We start from the raw sequence: 14,941 nt of genomic DNA on the forward strand, positions 1-14,941 counted from the left end.
GCTGGGGGTTATTATCAGACACAGAAACTCCTCTAACAAGCTGGCTCTGCTGAGTACATCATGTTCCTCTCTAGAGAAACTAGTGAAGATAAAGAAAATGAGAGAAATCAGCCGAGAAAATAGCATGAAATAAGACACAAGTCATCTCAGAAACATTCACGTAATGGCAAAGACATCCCTAGAACGATACATATTTAAGAGGTAATGATGCCGAATTGTTTAGGTGCTGAAGCATTGCGGATCTGTATTATCTAAGCTTGTTACAAGTTATATGTTCCTTTTCAAGCGTTTTTGAAAACAACGCTCCTCCAGTGTCCTGCTTGTTCTGGCAGGCCATTCTATTTGAGGCCGTAGAATTGATGGAACTTCTTAAAGAGGCATAGAGATGCTTCACGAGGTGAGAAGAAAGAAAAGCCTCAACTAGCCCACGAGCAGAATGCATGCTTGGGAGGTGGCGTGGCTACTCTGATGAACTGATTAGCCGCTAGCTCGTGCCAGGTCCTCCTGATGGTCTGCAATTTTGGACTAGGGATCATTTTCCTCTTGGCGCCGGAGCGGTGTTGCTTGGCCGTGGCACGTCCTGAGTTTTATTATGGCGATTGCTGGCGGTCGTATCTGGCGTTAGTGCAACGCACTTTGGCTCTATCAGTCTGCTGTTGGATTAAGGGGTAACAATTAAAGTCCGACCTTCTGATGTGTGACTTTATAATCACAAAGCATTAGAGCATGGAACGAATGGTGCATATCTATATATATGGCGTGCGAGGGGACTGCTGGTCATGTGGCTGCGCGGACGCTGTTGCCTCTGGCTGGTTGGTAAAGATGGAAAGCGGCCGCAGTGGACTTGCTCCTCTCAGCACTTCTGAAAATAAGGAAGTACATGTCAGAGCCACACAGCTCTGCTCCCTCTAGTGCTATCCATCATGGCAGGCCAGTTCAGTAGTTAGAGAGCGCTTCACTAACTCACGCTAGCAACCGTCGTGTATGTGTGTGTACAAATGTGTACGCATGTGTATGTGTACCTGAAATGGAGGTTTGAGCCCCAGGGTCTTTCTTTGCCTTGATGAGCAGCCCAAGTGGTGTGGAAGTGGATTTGACCCTGAGCCAGCAGTCTCTCAAAAGTGCCCTTTGTGCTACCTGGTCCGAGAAATCTTTTCTGCGGTGCAGAGGTGACTTGGAAGGAAGGTGGCCAGTGAAGGCCCTTCCTTCATCATTTTATTGGCTTGCCGCGTGTCGGACTCCCTCAGTGAGGCATCCGAATATGACCAAAAAAATACTATTGATTATTTCTTGAATATTGCAATTATTATAATTACTAATCACTAATCACCAATTAAATTTGGTTTGCGTTGGGCAACTTCATGCTACTTTCTTTGGGGCCTAAATATTCGTCAAACAGAAAAAACAACTATTAATGTAAATGAAAAACAAAAGTAGACATGAAGTAACAGCGCTACAACCCTTCCATCCAATTATTATAAAGAAGCTCTCGTTACAAGTTTACAATTTCCATCCTACTGTATAAACTTGTTGACTGTCACTTCAAAATTCTGGATTCACGTCGGTTATTGTTATCAACAGGCATAAAAACTGACTCAAATGCCTGTGATTTCTAATTGTACTCATGAATACTACAGACATATCTGTGACTGTATGCAAAAACACTGAAATAACATTTTGAGATGACGAGGATAGTTTAAAATGAAACGCTGTAATTGGCCAAATGATGATTAGTTAATCGCGGGAGCTATAATCGTAATCTCAATTATTTTTGTATTAATTACACAGCCCTAGCTCGGAGATAAGATAACAGAGATGTTTTTCTCTCCTTGTTTTGAGCTAATCTTCAGTCCGGCCTCGCCTCATCACGTCGCATCAGTCTCTGTTGTGCAACGTCAGTCAGCCACATCTAGACACCGACAGTATTTTTATGCGTTTTCAAATTATCCCTGCATCTCTATAAAGTGGAACGGTTTCGTCTCCCTTCTAACTCAGTCTATAATGTCGACTTCCCAAACTTTACGCGTTATTTATTGGGTTATGTTGTGTTATGTGTATTGTAATAGTCTCCATCTGTCAGAGCATCAAAGGTGTTTATTGTGTAAGCAATCCACATGGCAGTATAAAGGATTTTGCTTCTGATTTGCATGCAGGCACAGACACACACACATCCACCCACGCGCACACACAAATATGTTAATGTTCCCAGAAACTCAAATCAGCCACTCACAAAAAGAATAATCTACTAAAAAATTCTTCTCCAGCTGCACTGTTGTTTATGAATTAACTATTATCTTGTGCCATTAAATAAATAATAATTTAATAATGTATTTTAAACTTTCATGATGGATTAAATGAACGAATTCAGGCTGCGTCACATCAGCAGGTTAAATCTGTTTTAGAGATTTATCAGGTTTAGCACAGAGATAAGAAATATAGCAGAGATGGAAAGAGAAAGAGAATTTTGATTTTTAAGAACCTTTTATTACAACGGGACCCCCTATCCACATCCTAGACTTCTACACACTACAACTGTTCACATGGAAAAGAAAATTATAATAATTATTTAGATAATAGGTATGAAAACATTTCTTCAACAACTGTACACGAGGCTACATTTAAACACCACTTCATCTCAAAAGTTAAAAGATCATTCGTAGACTTATAAAAACAAGAATCAACCAGGACTTGTGACTTAATCATTACAGCATCATCACCTAGAGAGAAAGAGAGAGAGAGAGAGAGAGAGAGAGAGAGAGAGAGAGATGCGTTTCTAAGGAATGTGTCAGGATAGTCAACTAGTCAAATGGTTACCATATAACCACAAAAAAATATTATTTAAAATCATTCTCAATTTTTCATTTTTTTATGTACATTTTAAAATCCCATACATCCGAAGACATAATGTCTAACATGTTTGTTCCTATACAACAATCACAGTGAGCAGCTATGGGTGCTACATAGTGTAGTAATGGCAGCACGATGAAACCGCTCCTGACCAATCAGCATCAAGGACCAAGAACTAACCCTGTAATAATAAATTGCCTATAAACACCCAGTCACGCCTGTCAGTCTGAATGATGTAACTTAAGGAAATATCCGGCATTATTTGGTGTAAAATTAGCGAGCAAGGTTTTTTTGTGCATTTTGTAATGTGACATGATGAGGGTATAATCAGCCTCATTGTGGAGAAAACCGAAGGTTGATGTTGAGTTGTTGACAGTTTGTAAAGGCGATAATCATCTAAATTTTTATCTACGATAAGCTCGCCTTGATGACACCCCATCGAGGACTGAAACCGCTGCTGTATTTTGAGTGATCCACTTTGTCCTAATAACAGATGTTATCTGCACCACTTGGGCCAGATCGTATCACAGTCATTACAGACAATCCTGGGTAAATGTTGGGAGTGATATGTGAGGTTAAACAGGGGGGCTTGGAGCAGCTTGAACACAAGAGAGTCAAAGCACCTGACCAGAAACTAGAGCTGCTTGTCTAACATGAATTAACAAAGTGAGCCAAGATCATAGATTAACTTGTTGGTTGTGAAACAATATTCATATTAGATTGTGTTTGGTTTAGAAATGCCTAAACAACATTCTAATCATTTCATCTATTTTCTTTTGGTTTTAGGTGAGCTTGGCTTGCTTGTAAAATGTATGCTGATCCTAATGTTCTGTTTATTTTGCAGAGATTCACACATTCATTTATTTGTTGAAGGTATTATCAGGCATTTGTAGAATATTGTTGATTACAAAAGTTGTTGTAACTTTCCTCTTATTTGTATCCCCTAAGAAAACATTTCAGATACAGTAAGGTACCTGGACATAAATGGAGCAAGACAATAAAAGCTAAATTTGTCCCAGCAACCCCAGTAGTCCTAACATAAAAACAACAATTTAGACAATCTTACAGCTCAAATAACAACCATTTTTTTAAAGATGAATCTGTGTGCTTTAGGGATGTAACAATATTATCGATATCGTGTTATCGCAGTAGCAAAATTGTTTCAATATGATCGTGGTCACATGACTGAAATGATAGCTCTTCTGGGCCTAACATAGAAAATGTTATAAAAAATAATTGATGTTACTTTGGGCAAGTCCATCTGGTGCAATTATTTAGATTATAAAAAGGATCTCATACAATAACTCATACCTCTAAGCAACAGTTATTATTAGAGGATAAAGAAAAGAGGATGCTTGCGGCACGTTTCCAAGTCATCATTTGTCATATTAAATATTGCAATAAATGTTGCACCGTGGACTTTATACTGAGGTATTATTGTCAAGTGAGATTTTCAAGGGGTCATATGACACGGCTAAAATTAATATTATCGTTTGTTTTAGATGTAATACAATGTGTTTACATGATTTAAGGTTCAAAAACGCTCAACGCTGTATTTTCCACATACCGTGCATGTTTGAATCTCCTCTTTGCCACGCCTCTATGAAACGCACCGATTTTTAACTAAGCTCAATGCTCTGAAAAGCGAGGTGTGCTATGATTGGGCAGTTAACCGGTGCATAGTAATTGGTCGAATACTGCAAGTGTGTGGCGTAAATGTTACATCTCTTACCATATTTGGACAGGTACGCCCGCGGTCTTAGGTGGTCTTAGTCAACTCATACCACGAACTGACGTAGATTTGTGGCGGTGTGGTTACACGAGGCGTAAACATTTTTTGCGCCATATGACACCTCTAATATTTAATATATACCCCTAAAATACATCCTCCACATTTCTGCATTGAGACACTTAACATGCATGACCCTGCTTCATCCATTATGCCTTACTGCCTTGTCTTAAAAAAACCCCTTAAAGTAAGAGTTTAAATTATTTTGCGTGGTAATCGACATTATGCCACAAAGGCTGTCGATAGAGCTAAACCAGAACATGTATTTACACCGCACCATGACCCAGTCCCTCGATCTCTCTCTGTTTGCATTCACCCAAAACCTTGCAACAGCGCTACATCTGATACCGAGCGGTTGTTTTTTCCTACCACGGCACTGAAACGGCAAGTGGCGTGCTGTAGAACAATAAAGGCAGCAGAAAATAAACGACAGTACAACAAGCACAATAGCCATGTTGGAACCTGCTGGCATTAAGGCCACAGCCTCACTGACAGCTCACCTCTGGAGGATAAACAAAACCAGGACACATTGTTTCACTCCAACCCGCCTCTTTCTAAAACAACCACCAGGGGAAAGAAAAAATACCGTCCGAAAAATCCAGAGCATCACATGCGGCTTTCTTTTGTAGGGAAGGTTGAGCAAAGAGCAGGAACACTGGCTCAGGTCTCTGCAATCAATTCTCCTAACAGGCAGGGACTCTGACAAGGCCCAACGCCATCTGTCTGAGCGGAGCCGTGTCCCGTGTCGTCACGCCACACTGGCACCCGGGCAATCGCCCAAGCTGGCACCCACAAGACAAACAAGCCCCCTCAGACTAACACTCTGTTCGTCAGTCTGTCCCTCTCGCTTCCTCCCTTTGAACACGGGCGAACGCGTATGCATTGTCACATAGAGAACAAACAAAGACGGTGTCTGCTTTCGTCCACTCAACAAAACTCGCAAACGATCACACGCGAACGCATATCACTTGCGCGAGACAAAACAAAAACAACCCTGAGATCTGAGTGCGATGTGCGATTAAAAATGAGCTCAGGACACAATGAAAAATTATTCCAATAAAACAGAGAGCTGGAAAGCGAGCGAGAGACGCTGTCAGTGGAGTTCAGAAGACATACTACATTATTAGGACTTCATAAGGCCTGGAAACATCACAGGAGCGAGAAAAAAGAAATATTTTTTTTAAATAAAAAAATCACACGGCATTGCTAAAGTTCCTCATCATTATGCAAATGCCATTTTATTCCATTTTATCTCTGTCTCTTTTTCCTCTCTGGCCATATGTGCTATGGCTCATGTTGGGTCTTCAAAAGGAGCCTCTGTCCAAAACAGCCAGACCACATGCAAATACCCCCATCTGGGGATCAAGCAGCATCCCCCGGACCCCCTCCTCAGTTGATCCCCTCAAGCAGGCGGGGGGCTCGAGTGGAGTTGAGATGTGGTCAAACGTCAGCGCTGACCTGTGTAAAAGTCCCAGCGAGCCTCAGATGGCGACCCTGGCTAGTGACCGCGGTTCACGAATAATTCGACTCCCGGGAGTGGAAACCTGCACGCTTACCTCTCCCAGTGGGACCTTATACTAAGCCAGCGAGTGCTTCTCTTAAAGAGTACAAAAGCAATCTAACATTGAGTACGACCCAATATCATTTGCCTCAGAGACCAAGTGTTTCGACAATCACGTCTAATGAGCCTTTAAAAGTGTTTCTGAGAGTAAAATCATTCTAGACGTACGCCAGACTGGATTGCCGTTAGAAAACCGCAACGTTCGATACAAAAAACATGCTTGATAGTGCCTTCATAAATCAAAATTAGCAGCTCTAATCAGAGTCAAACAACCACTTATCAGAAGGGAATGATTCATCAGTGTCAATCCCTCCTCTTTTTCATACTCTCTCGAGTAGAGGAAGTGAAATGGAAGCCGCAATAAAGACGAAATCAGCATTTGCGAGCATGTCATTGTTCGTTGACTGTCACTCAGATTGCCTACATAAATGAGTTCTGTACACCTGGCTCGTCCAATCAAACGAGACCAATTAGGAGAGAAGATTAAAACTCCAAACCTGTTATGGCAGACGTGTTCTCATCGCTAGCGCTGCCTGTCTCAAAATATCACAATCAAACTTCTCAGATCTGGGCGCACCCGTACGTACTAATACAGATTCTTTTCCGGGCTGCTTCTGTAAATTGCGGCTTGAATGTGCAAGCGAGATCATTTACTGTAACTCAAGCAGATTGGGGTTCCATGTAAACAGTAACCGTTGATAAACAAGCACATATGAGCACTGCAAGAATAACTGCTCATCATATACTGTAAACGTTCAATATAAAGCTCATTTTTCATCGTAATGTTAATACGATACTAATACCCATTAGCCAGCCCTTAAACTAATGACGCTCATCAATTCTAATCATTTCCCGTGATGACGACAGGCTTATTGAAAGATGGTGTTCGATACAAATATAAAGGGTGACATGCGATCATTCAGTCCGAGAGGAGCGATGACTTTTTCTTGTTTGTTAACTATGGAAGCCAAAACGTTTGCTAATTAACATTAATCTAATTATTATACAGCACTGTATCATTCATTATCCATATACATATGGTGATCCAGAAATGCGTATTACTCATCGTTGCATAAATATGTATGGATGCTTGGGCAAATGTTATTTTAACTCTATGCTTTTCTAGAAGGTCGGTTCTCTGAACCGGGGGAACAAAACACACACAGGGCTAATCACTGGGAACAAATGCAATTTTTACGGCAGAGTTCCTTATATTGTTTGTCTGTTCTGTGAGCTGGCTCTTTAAAAGCAGAAAATGTGATGAACTGCACTAAATGCCCGAATATATGCTCGGTTTTAATGTTCTTCATTATTATTTAACGAATTAGTGATGCAATGATCGATAGGAAATGTACACAAACGTCTCTTTTAGTTTCGATTAGGTAAATAACATTAAGTCAAAATCTATCTCAGGCTAATTTACATAAAAAGTGGTGTGCTGGTGCTAAAAAGAATGACAATGGACTCATTTAAATACTCACGGCGCAGAACTGTTTTATCGCATTTTGCACCTGGTTCGCCTGTAATGCAGGTGGTTAGCGTATAAGATGCAGGGTTTTGCACTGAATTACAGCATGCAAATGCAGTGCAACTCACTATACACTGGATATATAGGAAACAGTTGTAATGCAAAGCGAGATCTGGACAACTCGACACAGAACAAAATGCAAGAGCAAACCAAAAACCAGAGCTAATGCTTACGTCAAAACGAGGTCTGAAATCAATAGTAACAGATCATGTTACATGAAAATCAAATCGTGTTTCGCAGATCTCAGGAAGCCCGTCTGAGCCTGTTCTCTAAGGAAAAAGGCTTGTGTTAGAGAGAGAGAGATAAAGAGACAGACAAAATAAGTAGACAACAAGGCGTGGACAGCAATAGAGAGAGAAATGCTATAAGAGATACAAGGACAGGTAGAAATACAGAGAACCAAAGTAATGGGGCTGGGGTGAGACTTTCCTTCCACTAAATCAGGGAATCCCAGATTTTAAGACCACCATCCTTCTTTTACCCACCATATACCACTGAATTACATCATACACTTCAATCTGATCCAGGATCAAACGAGAATCGCACGGGTGCCATGGAAACGCACTTCAAAGGCTTCCTGCACCAGCAGCCGGTGTAAACCTCTGTTACTGACTGCTGCTCTTGCACCTTAAAGACGCTTCTGGGTTCTGTTGACTTGATAACAATGAGAAACCGGCTGACAACTGCCTGAGCTCAAATCTGATATTTACTGATGGAAAGACGTAATACGCCTGCAAACTGCATAGTGAGAAATGTCAACATTTATTATTTATTATGATGTTTTGTATGCACAGATTTTTTGTTAGCATAGAGCAGCATATGAATGTTTATTGTTAAATAGAAGTAATCAACAAAGACTATGATAATAAACCCCAGAAAATTATTTTATCTTGTCCCACAAAATCAAATTGACAGTTACCTGCATACAATTGAAGTATAGGGGCCGTTCAACTAGTATTGCCTCAATCCATTGCACTAAACATAGACTATAGGATACAAATATTTTGCAATGGTGTTGTAAACTAGTGCTAGACAGATACATCAGTCGGGCTGATTGACCAAAGCTGATGATCCCCCCTCAACAACTGTTAGCACCTTTCAAGATCTACTGTTAAACATATCCAACCTATAACCCCACTAGGGATGTCAAGATATACCGGTAATGGCAATAACTGTAAATTTTAAAAACTGATTTATGATGAATTTGTGTTAATATAACACATATATTAAATTATTCGTAAGCTAATTCAAATTTTGCCTTAAAGTGACTTTCTTTCCTCTGCAGAATACAAAATAATTATTTTGAAGAATGCAAAACCAATGAAAGTCAGTAGGCACCGCCATTGTTTAGTTACCAGCATTCTTCAAAATATCTTCTTTTGCGTTCTGCAGAATAAAGAAAGTCAGACAGGTTTAAAATGACAACAGGGTGAGTAAATGATGACAGAATTTTCAGTTTTTGGGTGAACTATAACTTATAGAGCCACAATTGTTACAAAGTCTTCTCTAAGCCTCCCTACACTCATATTTTGAGTATAATTCAATGGCCAAAAAGAAACATACAAAATTAAACATTGACTATTTACCGATTACAATATTTAATTTATTTGAAATCATACCCATGCTTTTTCAATTTTTGGACAATTGAAATTTCAGTTAAAAAAAATTATAAAAAAATATAAATTTTATATTAAACTAAAGAAAATGTAAAATTGAGTTTTTTTTGCTATCATTAAAGGACTAATTATATCAAATTAACATTATAATACCCACCCTCATGAAAACAATGCATCAGCTGAGCTGAGTAAATTACACATTGTAGCTTTTGTAGTGAATACAATGCACTGTATGTGCACAGTATGAATCATTAGAATTCATATAGCCATACGTCTCTCCGATGTGCTGTGTAATGCCCTGTCAAAATGACACTACTCAATCATCAGACGATTGCCAAACGAGAGGTCTAGTGACAGGTTGAAACATTAGCGCGGCTCTTGGTACGTCAGTTTGTGGTTTTATGGATGGATTAGAGGTATCATGTATATTGCACGCTATATTGATGGAGGCTAACAATGGCTGCTGTGTCAAATATCCCGTGAAGGGCATGTGAAATATTGTATCTGTCATTTGCTCAGCCTGAGAGATGATCGGCGTTCGACGTGTTGTCTGGGGATGAGGAACTGATTGGTTTACGGTTGCAATCGGCTACCGAATCAGTCACGGGCTGCAGGTATATCTGTATATCTAAAAGGGGAGAGGGTACAATGCGGCATTCACTGTCTTTCCCTCGAATCTGGAGGTTTGGTAACAAAGGCCAAAGCAAATCATAAAACACCATCACTTCCTGCACAAAGGATCCCACGTCAGCAGTATAAAAGGAGACTTTTCATAACCAAAGGCCGAACTGCTTTAGGGGACCCATGGTGTCATTCCTGCTAGGAGCCGCAGACGCACAGAACGACGAGTGTGAACTTCACATATTGCTTTTCATCTAGCTTAAACGGAATGACGCGCCGAGCACTCCGCCCGACCCCCCTTCCCTACCTGTCAATCATTCCACCGGCAGTGAGCAAAACCCTCCACCGGCCCTGCTTGTCACCCTGTCACTCAAATCCCACCGCAAAAATAAATAGGGGGCAGGAACCGGTGCTGTACGGTAGACAGCTGCAGGGGGAGGGTGTGGGGACAAGTGCCTTTTTTAATTCATTTTCTCCTCCGTTTCTCAATAAGGGATTTCTGTCTAATCTCCCTGAGGGGAGACTCATATTTTAATTAGGTCTACCTCTGCTTAACAGTTCCCCACCCTGCCTGATCAGAGAACGTGCCCACCCACTGGTGCTAGAGAGGCTGTCAGCTTGACTCAATTTCAAATCAAACTGTCTCAAATCAAGGATGCCACCGATCTTTGGTTTTCTCGCTCCCCAAATGCCATAAGCCAGTTTGTTTCTTGCTAGTGTTAAACAACCCCTCTATTGATCTATTTCAGAAGTGGATAATGACACGTCACATACGTGAGACCCAAATGCTTATGTACAAACATAAGGTCATACATTAATTTGCCGTACGATTTCCTCTGCAAAGCATAGAGCCGGTCACACGCAGCGCTGACATTTTTCATTTTGCTTCATAAACGGTTCCCCTTATATCCAACACGCTTGCCAGACACACCCCACGTACCCCGCATGGAATCAACAGGAAGTCGTGTTTTACGAAGCATGTTAAAGCGCTGACGTGAGAAGACTATGGTATGATTCACAGCTAAAATGTTAACATGAGCTCTAACCGAGATGTCCAGAGGGATAACTTCCTGGTAATTAAGCACAACAGCACTAATGGAGAAAAAATCTGAAGAGGATAGGTGCGAAAAGTGGTATTATGGAAGCGTTGCCGTGGTAATGGAGATTAAATTGGGCAGTGGCGAATTTGGGAGGTGAACGCTTAAAACCGCAGCTGCTGCGACGGGGTTTGCGCTTATGAGAGTGACGATATAAATGAATTACAGGAAGAATGTCTCGTACGGCTCCGGCGGAATTTAGTAATGGCCGAATGAAATTGATGCTTGACTATCCTGCTTAGTCTGTGAATTCTCTTTTTTTTTACTTTGTTTTCTGTCTTATTGTTTTATGACCCTGGCAGCTGCTGTGAGAGCAGTTTGGCTTCAACAAAGAAGCTGTTTACGATCAGCACGCTGTTGTCTGGGCAGATGTCAAAGCACAGAATTATGTGGAGACCAAAAGCTCCATTAGTTGGAGTTTTTAATTAGCACACTTGTGTGAGAGGGTCATTAAGAATGATTTGCTGATGTGATTGAGGGCCTGCTGATGGGCGAGACGCAAACCCTGCTGAGCTTGCTTCTGACCCCAAACTCATAGATCTACCTTTTGGCCAAAACAAAGCCATGTTGCAACTTGAGAACAAAACACCCTGATCAAACAGATTTAAGCTGACAAACCAGCAAAAATCAGCGTAGACCAGCGTGGTGGTCTAAGCTGATCTTTACTGCAACAAAGCTCCTACCGTTTTCTGGGTGCTCCATCTCTCCGATACTGCCATCTGGGGTGGTCCGTTCGTAGTGGTCCTCAGGCAGGGCGAGTGGGCCGATGCGGGGCCCCGAGGAGCTCTTGCTGCTGGGGGTCTCGGACTCCTCCAGGCCGCTGTCGTAGTAACTCTGCTGGGAGGAGTCCTGTTGATCCTGCACCGGATTGGCGGTGGAAAATGTCACCCTGCGATGCGGGAGCTGGAAACGAGAGTAGAAAAAGAAGGGCCTTCAGTCACACAACAATCTAATTATAACTTAGGCCCCAAATCTAGGCTAATTGACCACTAAATTTGTAATATCACACTTCAGCAGACGGGCATTTTCAATATGTAATTTCCAGAGGGGAGACTAATGAGGAAACGTTTTGTTCAAATTGAGGGGAAACTTTTAAGTGGGAATCACATATCAGGGGCATCTTTTGGTAGAAGGGAAGAAATATCCTCCGATATTACTGATCAGATGACCACGTTGTTTTTCACAAGGCCAATGAGGGCAAACACTCTTGCTGAAATACAGAGACGCAGAGCTCATAAAACAGTGGAAATCACAGATCCTGCAGAAAAGCCTTCATTCCCAATTCTGTGTGAGCTCACAGCTCACAGACTGCAGGGAAGGATCGATAGCGCCAGGCTGCACACACGCGTAGAGAGACGCACACACACACACACACACACACAGGCAAACAGGACCATTTTAGAGCAGGAATTAAAGCCATTAAGAGAGCAATTTCAGTTCATATAAAAAGCCCATTAACAAGGCCATTTAAAACATATAGAGAGGCCATTAACGCTACGTACTTCGCCATCCCAAACTCGTAAGGCTTGCTTTCTCCTTCTAATTCTCAGCATGTTTATTTATGAGCTAATTTATCAATTTGTTTGCAATTAATTTCCTCGACTTTTGCTAAAATATTTCACTTCAAAATATACGTCCAGACCTTTTAAAAAAGCATAACAAGGTTAATCCATATGTTGTCACGCAGAATGTTTCAATGGATATTTTAATGTGTAACTTTTAAATCCAGCTTCCTAGGTCAGAAGAAATAGTTTGACAGTTGGGCTGCATGACATTGAAAAACCTTGATTAATAAAAATGCAATATACGTAATGTTTGTAAAATTAATTTAAATTACATAAACATATATTCAAACAGGAGATGGTAAGAAATTGGTGCATGCTGCGTTTTCCACGAGTTTAGATGTTAATGCCCCTTATAAAATACACATCTTCCGCAAGCATTTCTTGATTTCTTTCCAAAATGTGGTGGGGACATTTCTCACCCACAAATTACGCCTTATAAGCACCAAAAGCAACACCATATGACTAAAGAAAGCATGTTGGGCTCAGCTGTCGAAACTCCAGGCGATCGCTCAAAGCCACGTCACAAAGAAACATTTATCCTGTGTCCAACAAGTGTCGGTTATGCCAGACACACACCCCTGCAAACGATACCTGATGAAATTCTCACGCACACTCGCACAGCCACAGACTAAGGACATCACCTCCGAACTGAAAATAAAAAAGCAAAGTAGGCTACCAAATTGTGCAAAAGCGTATTTTCCTTTCTCATATGGGAAACACCGCTCACTAGCATGAAAAGCAGCCGATCGCAGTGCATAATGTCACGTAATATAAAGGGAGGCACATTTGGGAGTCGTAGTTTCTTTTTTTTATTGTATTTAAATGGGTTATGAGCTTAGATGGGGTCAGTCGCACCAGTGCGCCTAGTTATTTTTTCATTGTCGCACAGACTTATTTCCAGTCCCGAATGCGACAGAAATGGTTGCATTGTAAAGCACTGCGATATATCGATAATTGTGCTGCCTTACTGTCTATTATCAACTATTATCTGCATCACATTATACAATAAACTTATACTTAATTGTATAATGTGATAATCACAGAATGTACAATTCGCATTTAAGACGATTGCCTGACTGAATAACAAACTGAACAGCAATAATAAGCAATTTTTTAATTTAATATCACAATATTTATTCAGCTGAAAAATAAAATAATGAGTAAATTTTGTACTAATTTAATAAAAATCCAAACAATGGGTTTGCTAAAATAAATCAGCTTCCCAACACTACTTGAGAGACATTTTAAAAGAGCATATTCAATTATTCTCATTGATTGGTCTAGCTGGTGGCCTTAGATAACCATGGTGATGCTGATTGACCTAAGAAGATTCTTCGGTTAAGCTACAGTAGTCAAGAATCATTATTCCAACGTCTCATACAGGGACCAACACCCAAAACACAAAATTTGTGTTTTGATCAGCCATGCAGTTTTCTCACCAGGGAAGTAAATAGCAGCACTACTTTAAGTAGTTATTCCCCAACACTGCTCTTTATTCTCTCAAGCTCATATGAGTTGTAGGCCTGCTTACCATGTGCTCCCCTGTGCCTTGGTATTTACGGTTAGTGAGGAACTGAAGTTAGTAGAGGAACAATCTCACTGCACAGTAATTACATCGACTTCCTTAGCAAACTCAAACATGGACTCACAGCATGAGTCCCTCAGTTGTCTATCAACGCTTTCACACAAAATATTAGTGTAAAAGCGAGACAGAGATACAGATGGGAGATCATGAGTTTTTTCTTGGGGCAAAAAGCTTTTGATGTATTTCTTTATTTTACATTTTCTTATTAATTTGTAGGCTTTGATGTGCAGTGACCAACGTGCACAACATCTTCGGAGGGTTAGTCATTGTTTGATCTTTCGTGAAACGTGCTTATCGTACTTTGTAGAAAATGCAAATGGTGCCGCTTGATCGCTGTAAAGTGATGTGGTGATTACAAGACTACGTGTAGTATGCAAATTGTAGTGTTTGATCTGCGGAAAGGGACTTGGAGAAGAAAAACCCTCAAATACAGTTTTATTAGTGAAAGCGCATTACTATGGTTATGAGATTTTAATCGCTAATATTATTGCTATCCCAGGTACCATCCTGGGGTAATGGGATTGTCAGCGATGGGAATTGTGGTTCAAAGCAGACACGTTACTATTTAAACCTAAGAGAGGCTTTAGTTGTTTAAATATGGATTCTTGCTTAAACTACTCCTACAGGCATTGCTTAAGAGTCAGCACTTTTTTTGCCCGGAGCGCTGGAAGCTGCAGCTCTGCAGATAGAGTCTCAGCACTGAATCCAGCCTCTGTCTTCCTCCAGGGGGAG

The 14,941-nt window shown here is 40.9% G+C and overlaps 1 protein-coding gene and 1 long non-coding RNA gene across 2 annotated transcripts in view; one reads left to right on the forward strand and one right to left on the reverse strand.

Moving 5' to 3' along the window:
- LOC130411913 (uncharacterized) overlaps positions 1-14,941 on the forward strand; it is a 60,124-nt gene that overhangs the window by 12,018 nt on the left and 33,165 nt on the right. The gene's annotated exons all lie outside the window — the stretch shown is intronic.
- pcdh1a (protocadherin 1a) overlaps positions 1-14,941 on the reverse strand; it is a 67,544-nt gene that overhangs the window by 7,966 nt on the left and 44,637 nt on the right. Inside the window, exon 4 of the mRNA XM_056736917.1 lies at positions 11,743-11,962. Coding sequence (XP_056592895.1) covers positions 11,743-11,962 — 220 coding nt within the window. The remainder of the gene's footprint in view (positions 1-11,742; positions 11,963-14,941) is intronic.

This window comes from Triplophysa dalaica, chromosome 22 (assembly GCF_015846415.1).
Source record: "Triplophysa dalaica isolate WHDGS20190420 chromosome 22, ASM1584641v1, whole genome shotgun sequence".
Classification (NCBI taxonomy): domain Eukaryota; kingdom Metazoa; phylum Chordata; class Actinopteri; order Cypriniformes; family Nemacheilidae; genus Triplophysa; species Triplophysa dalaica.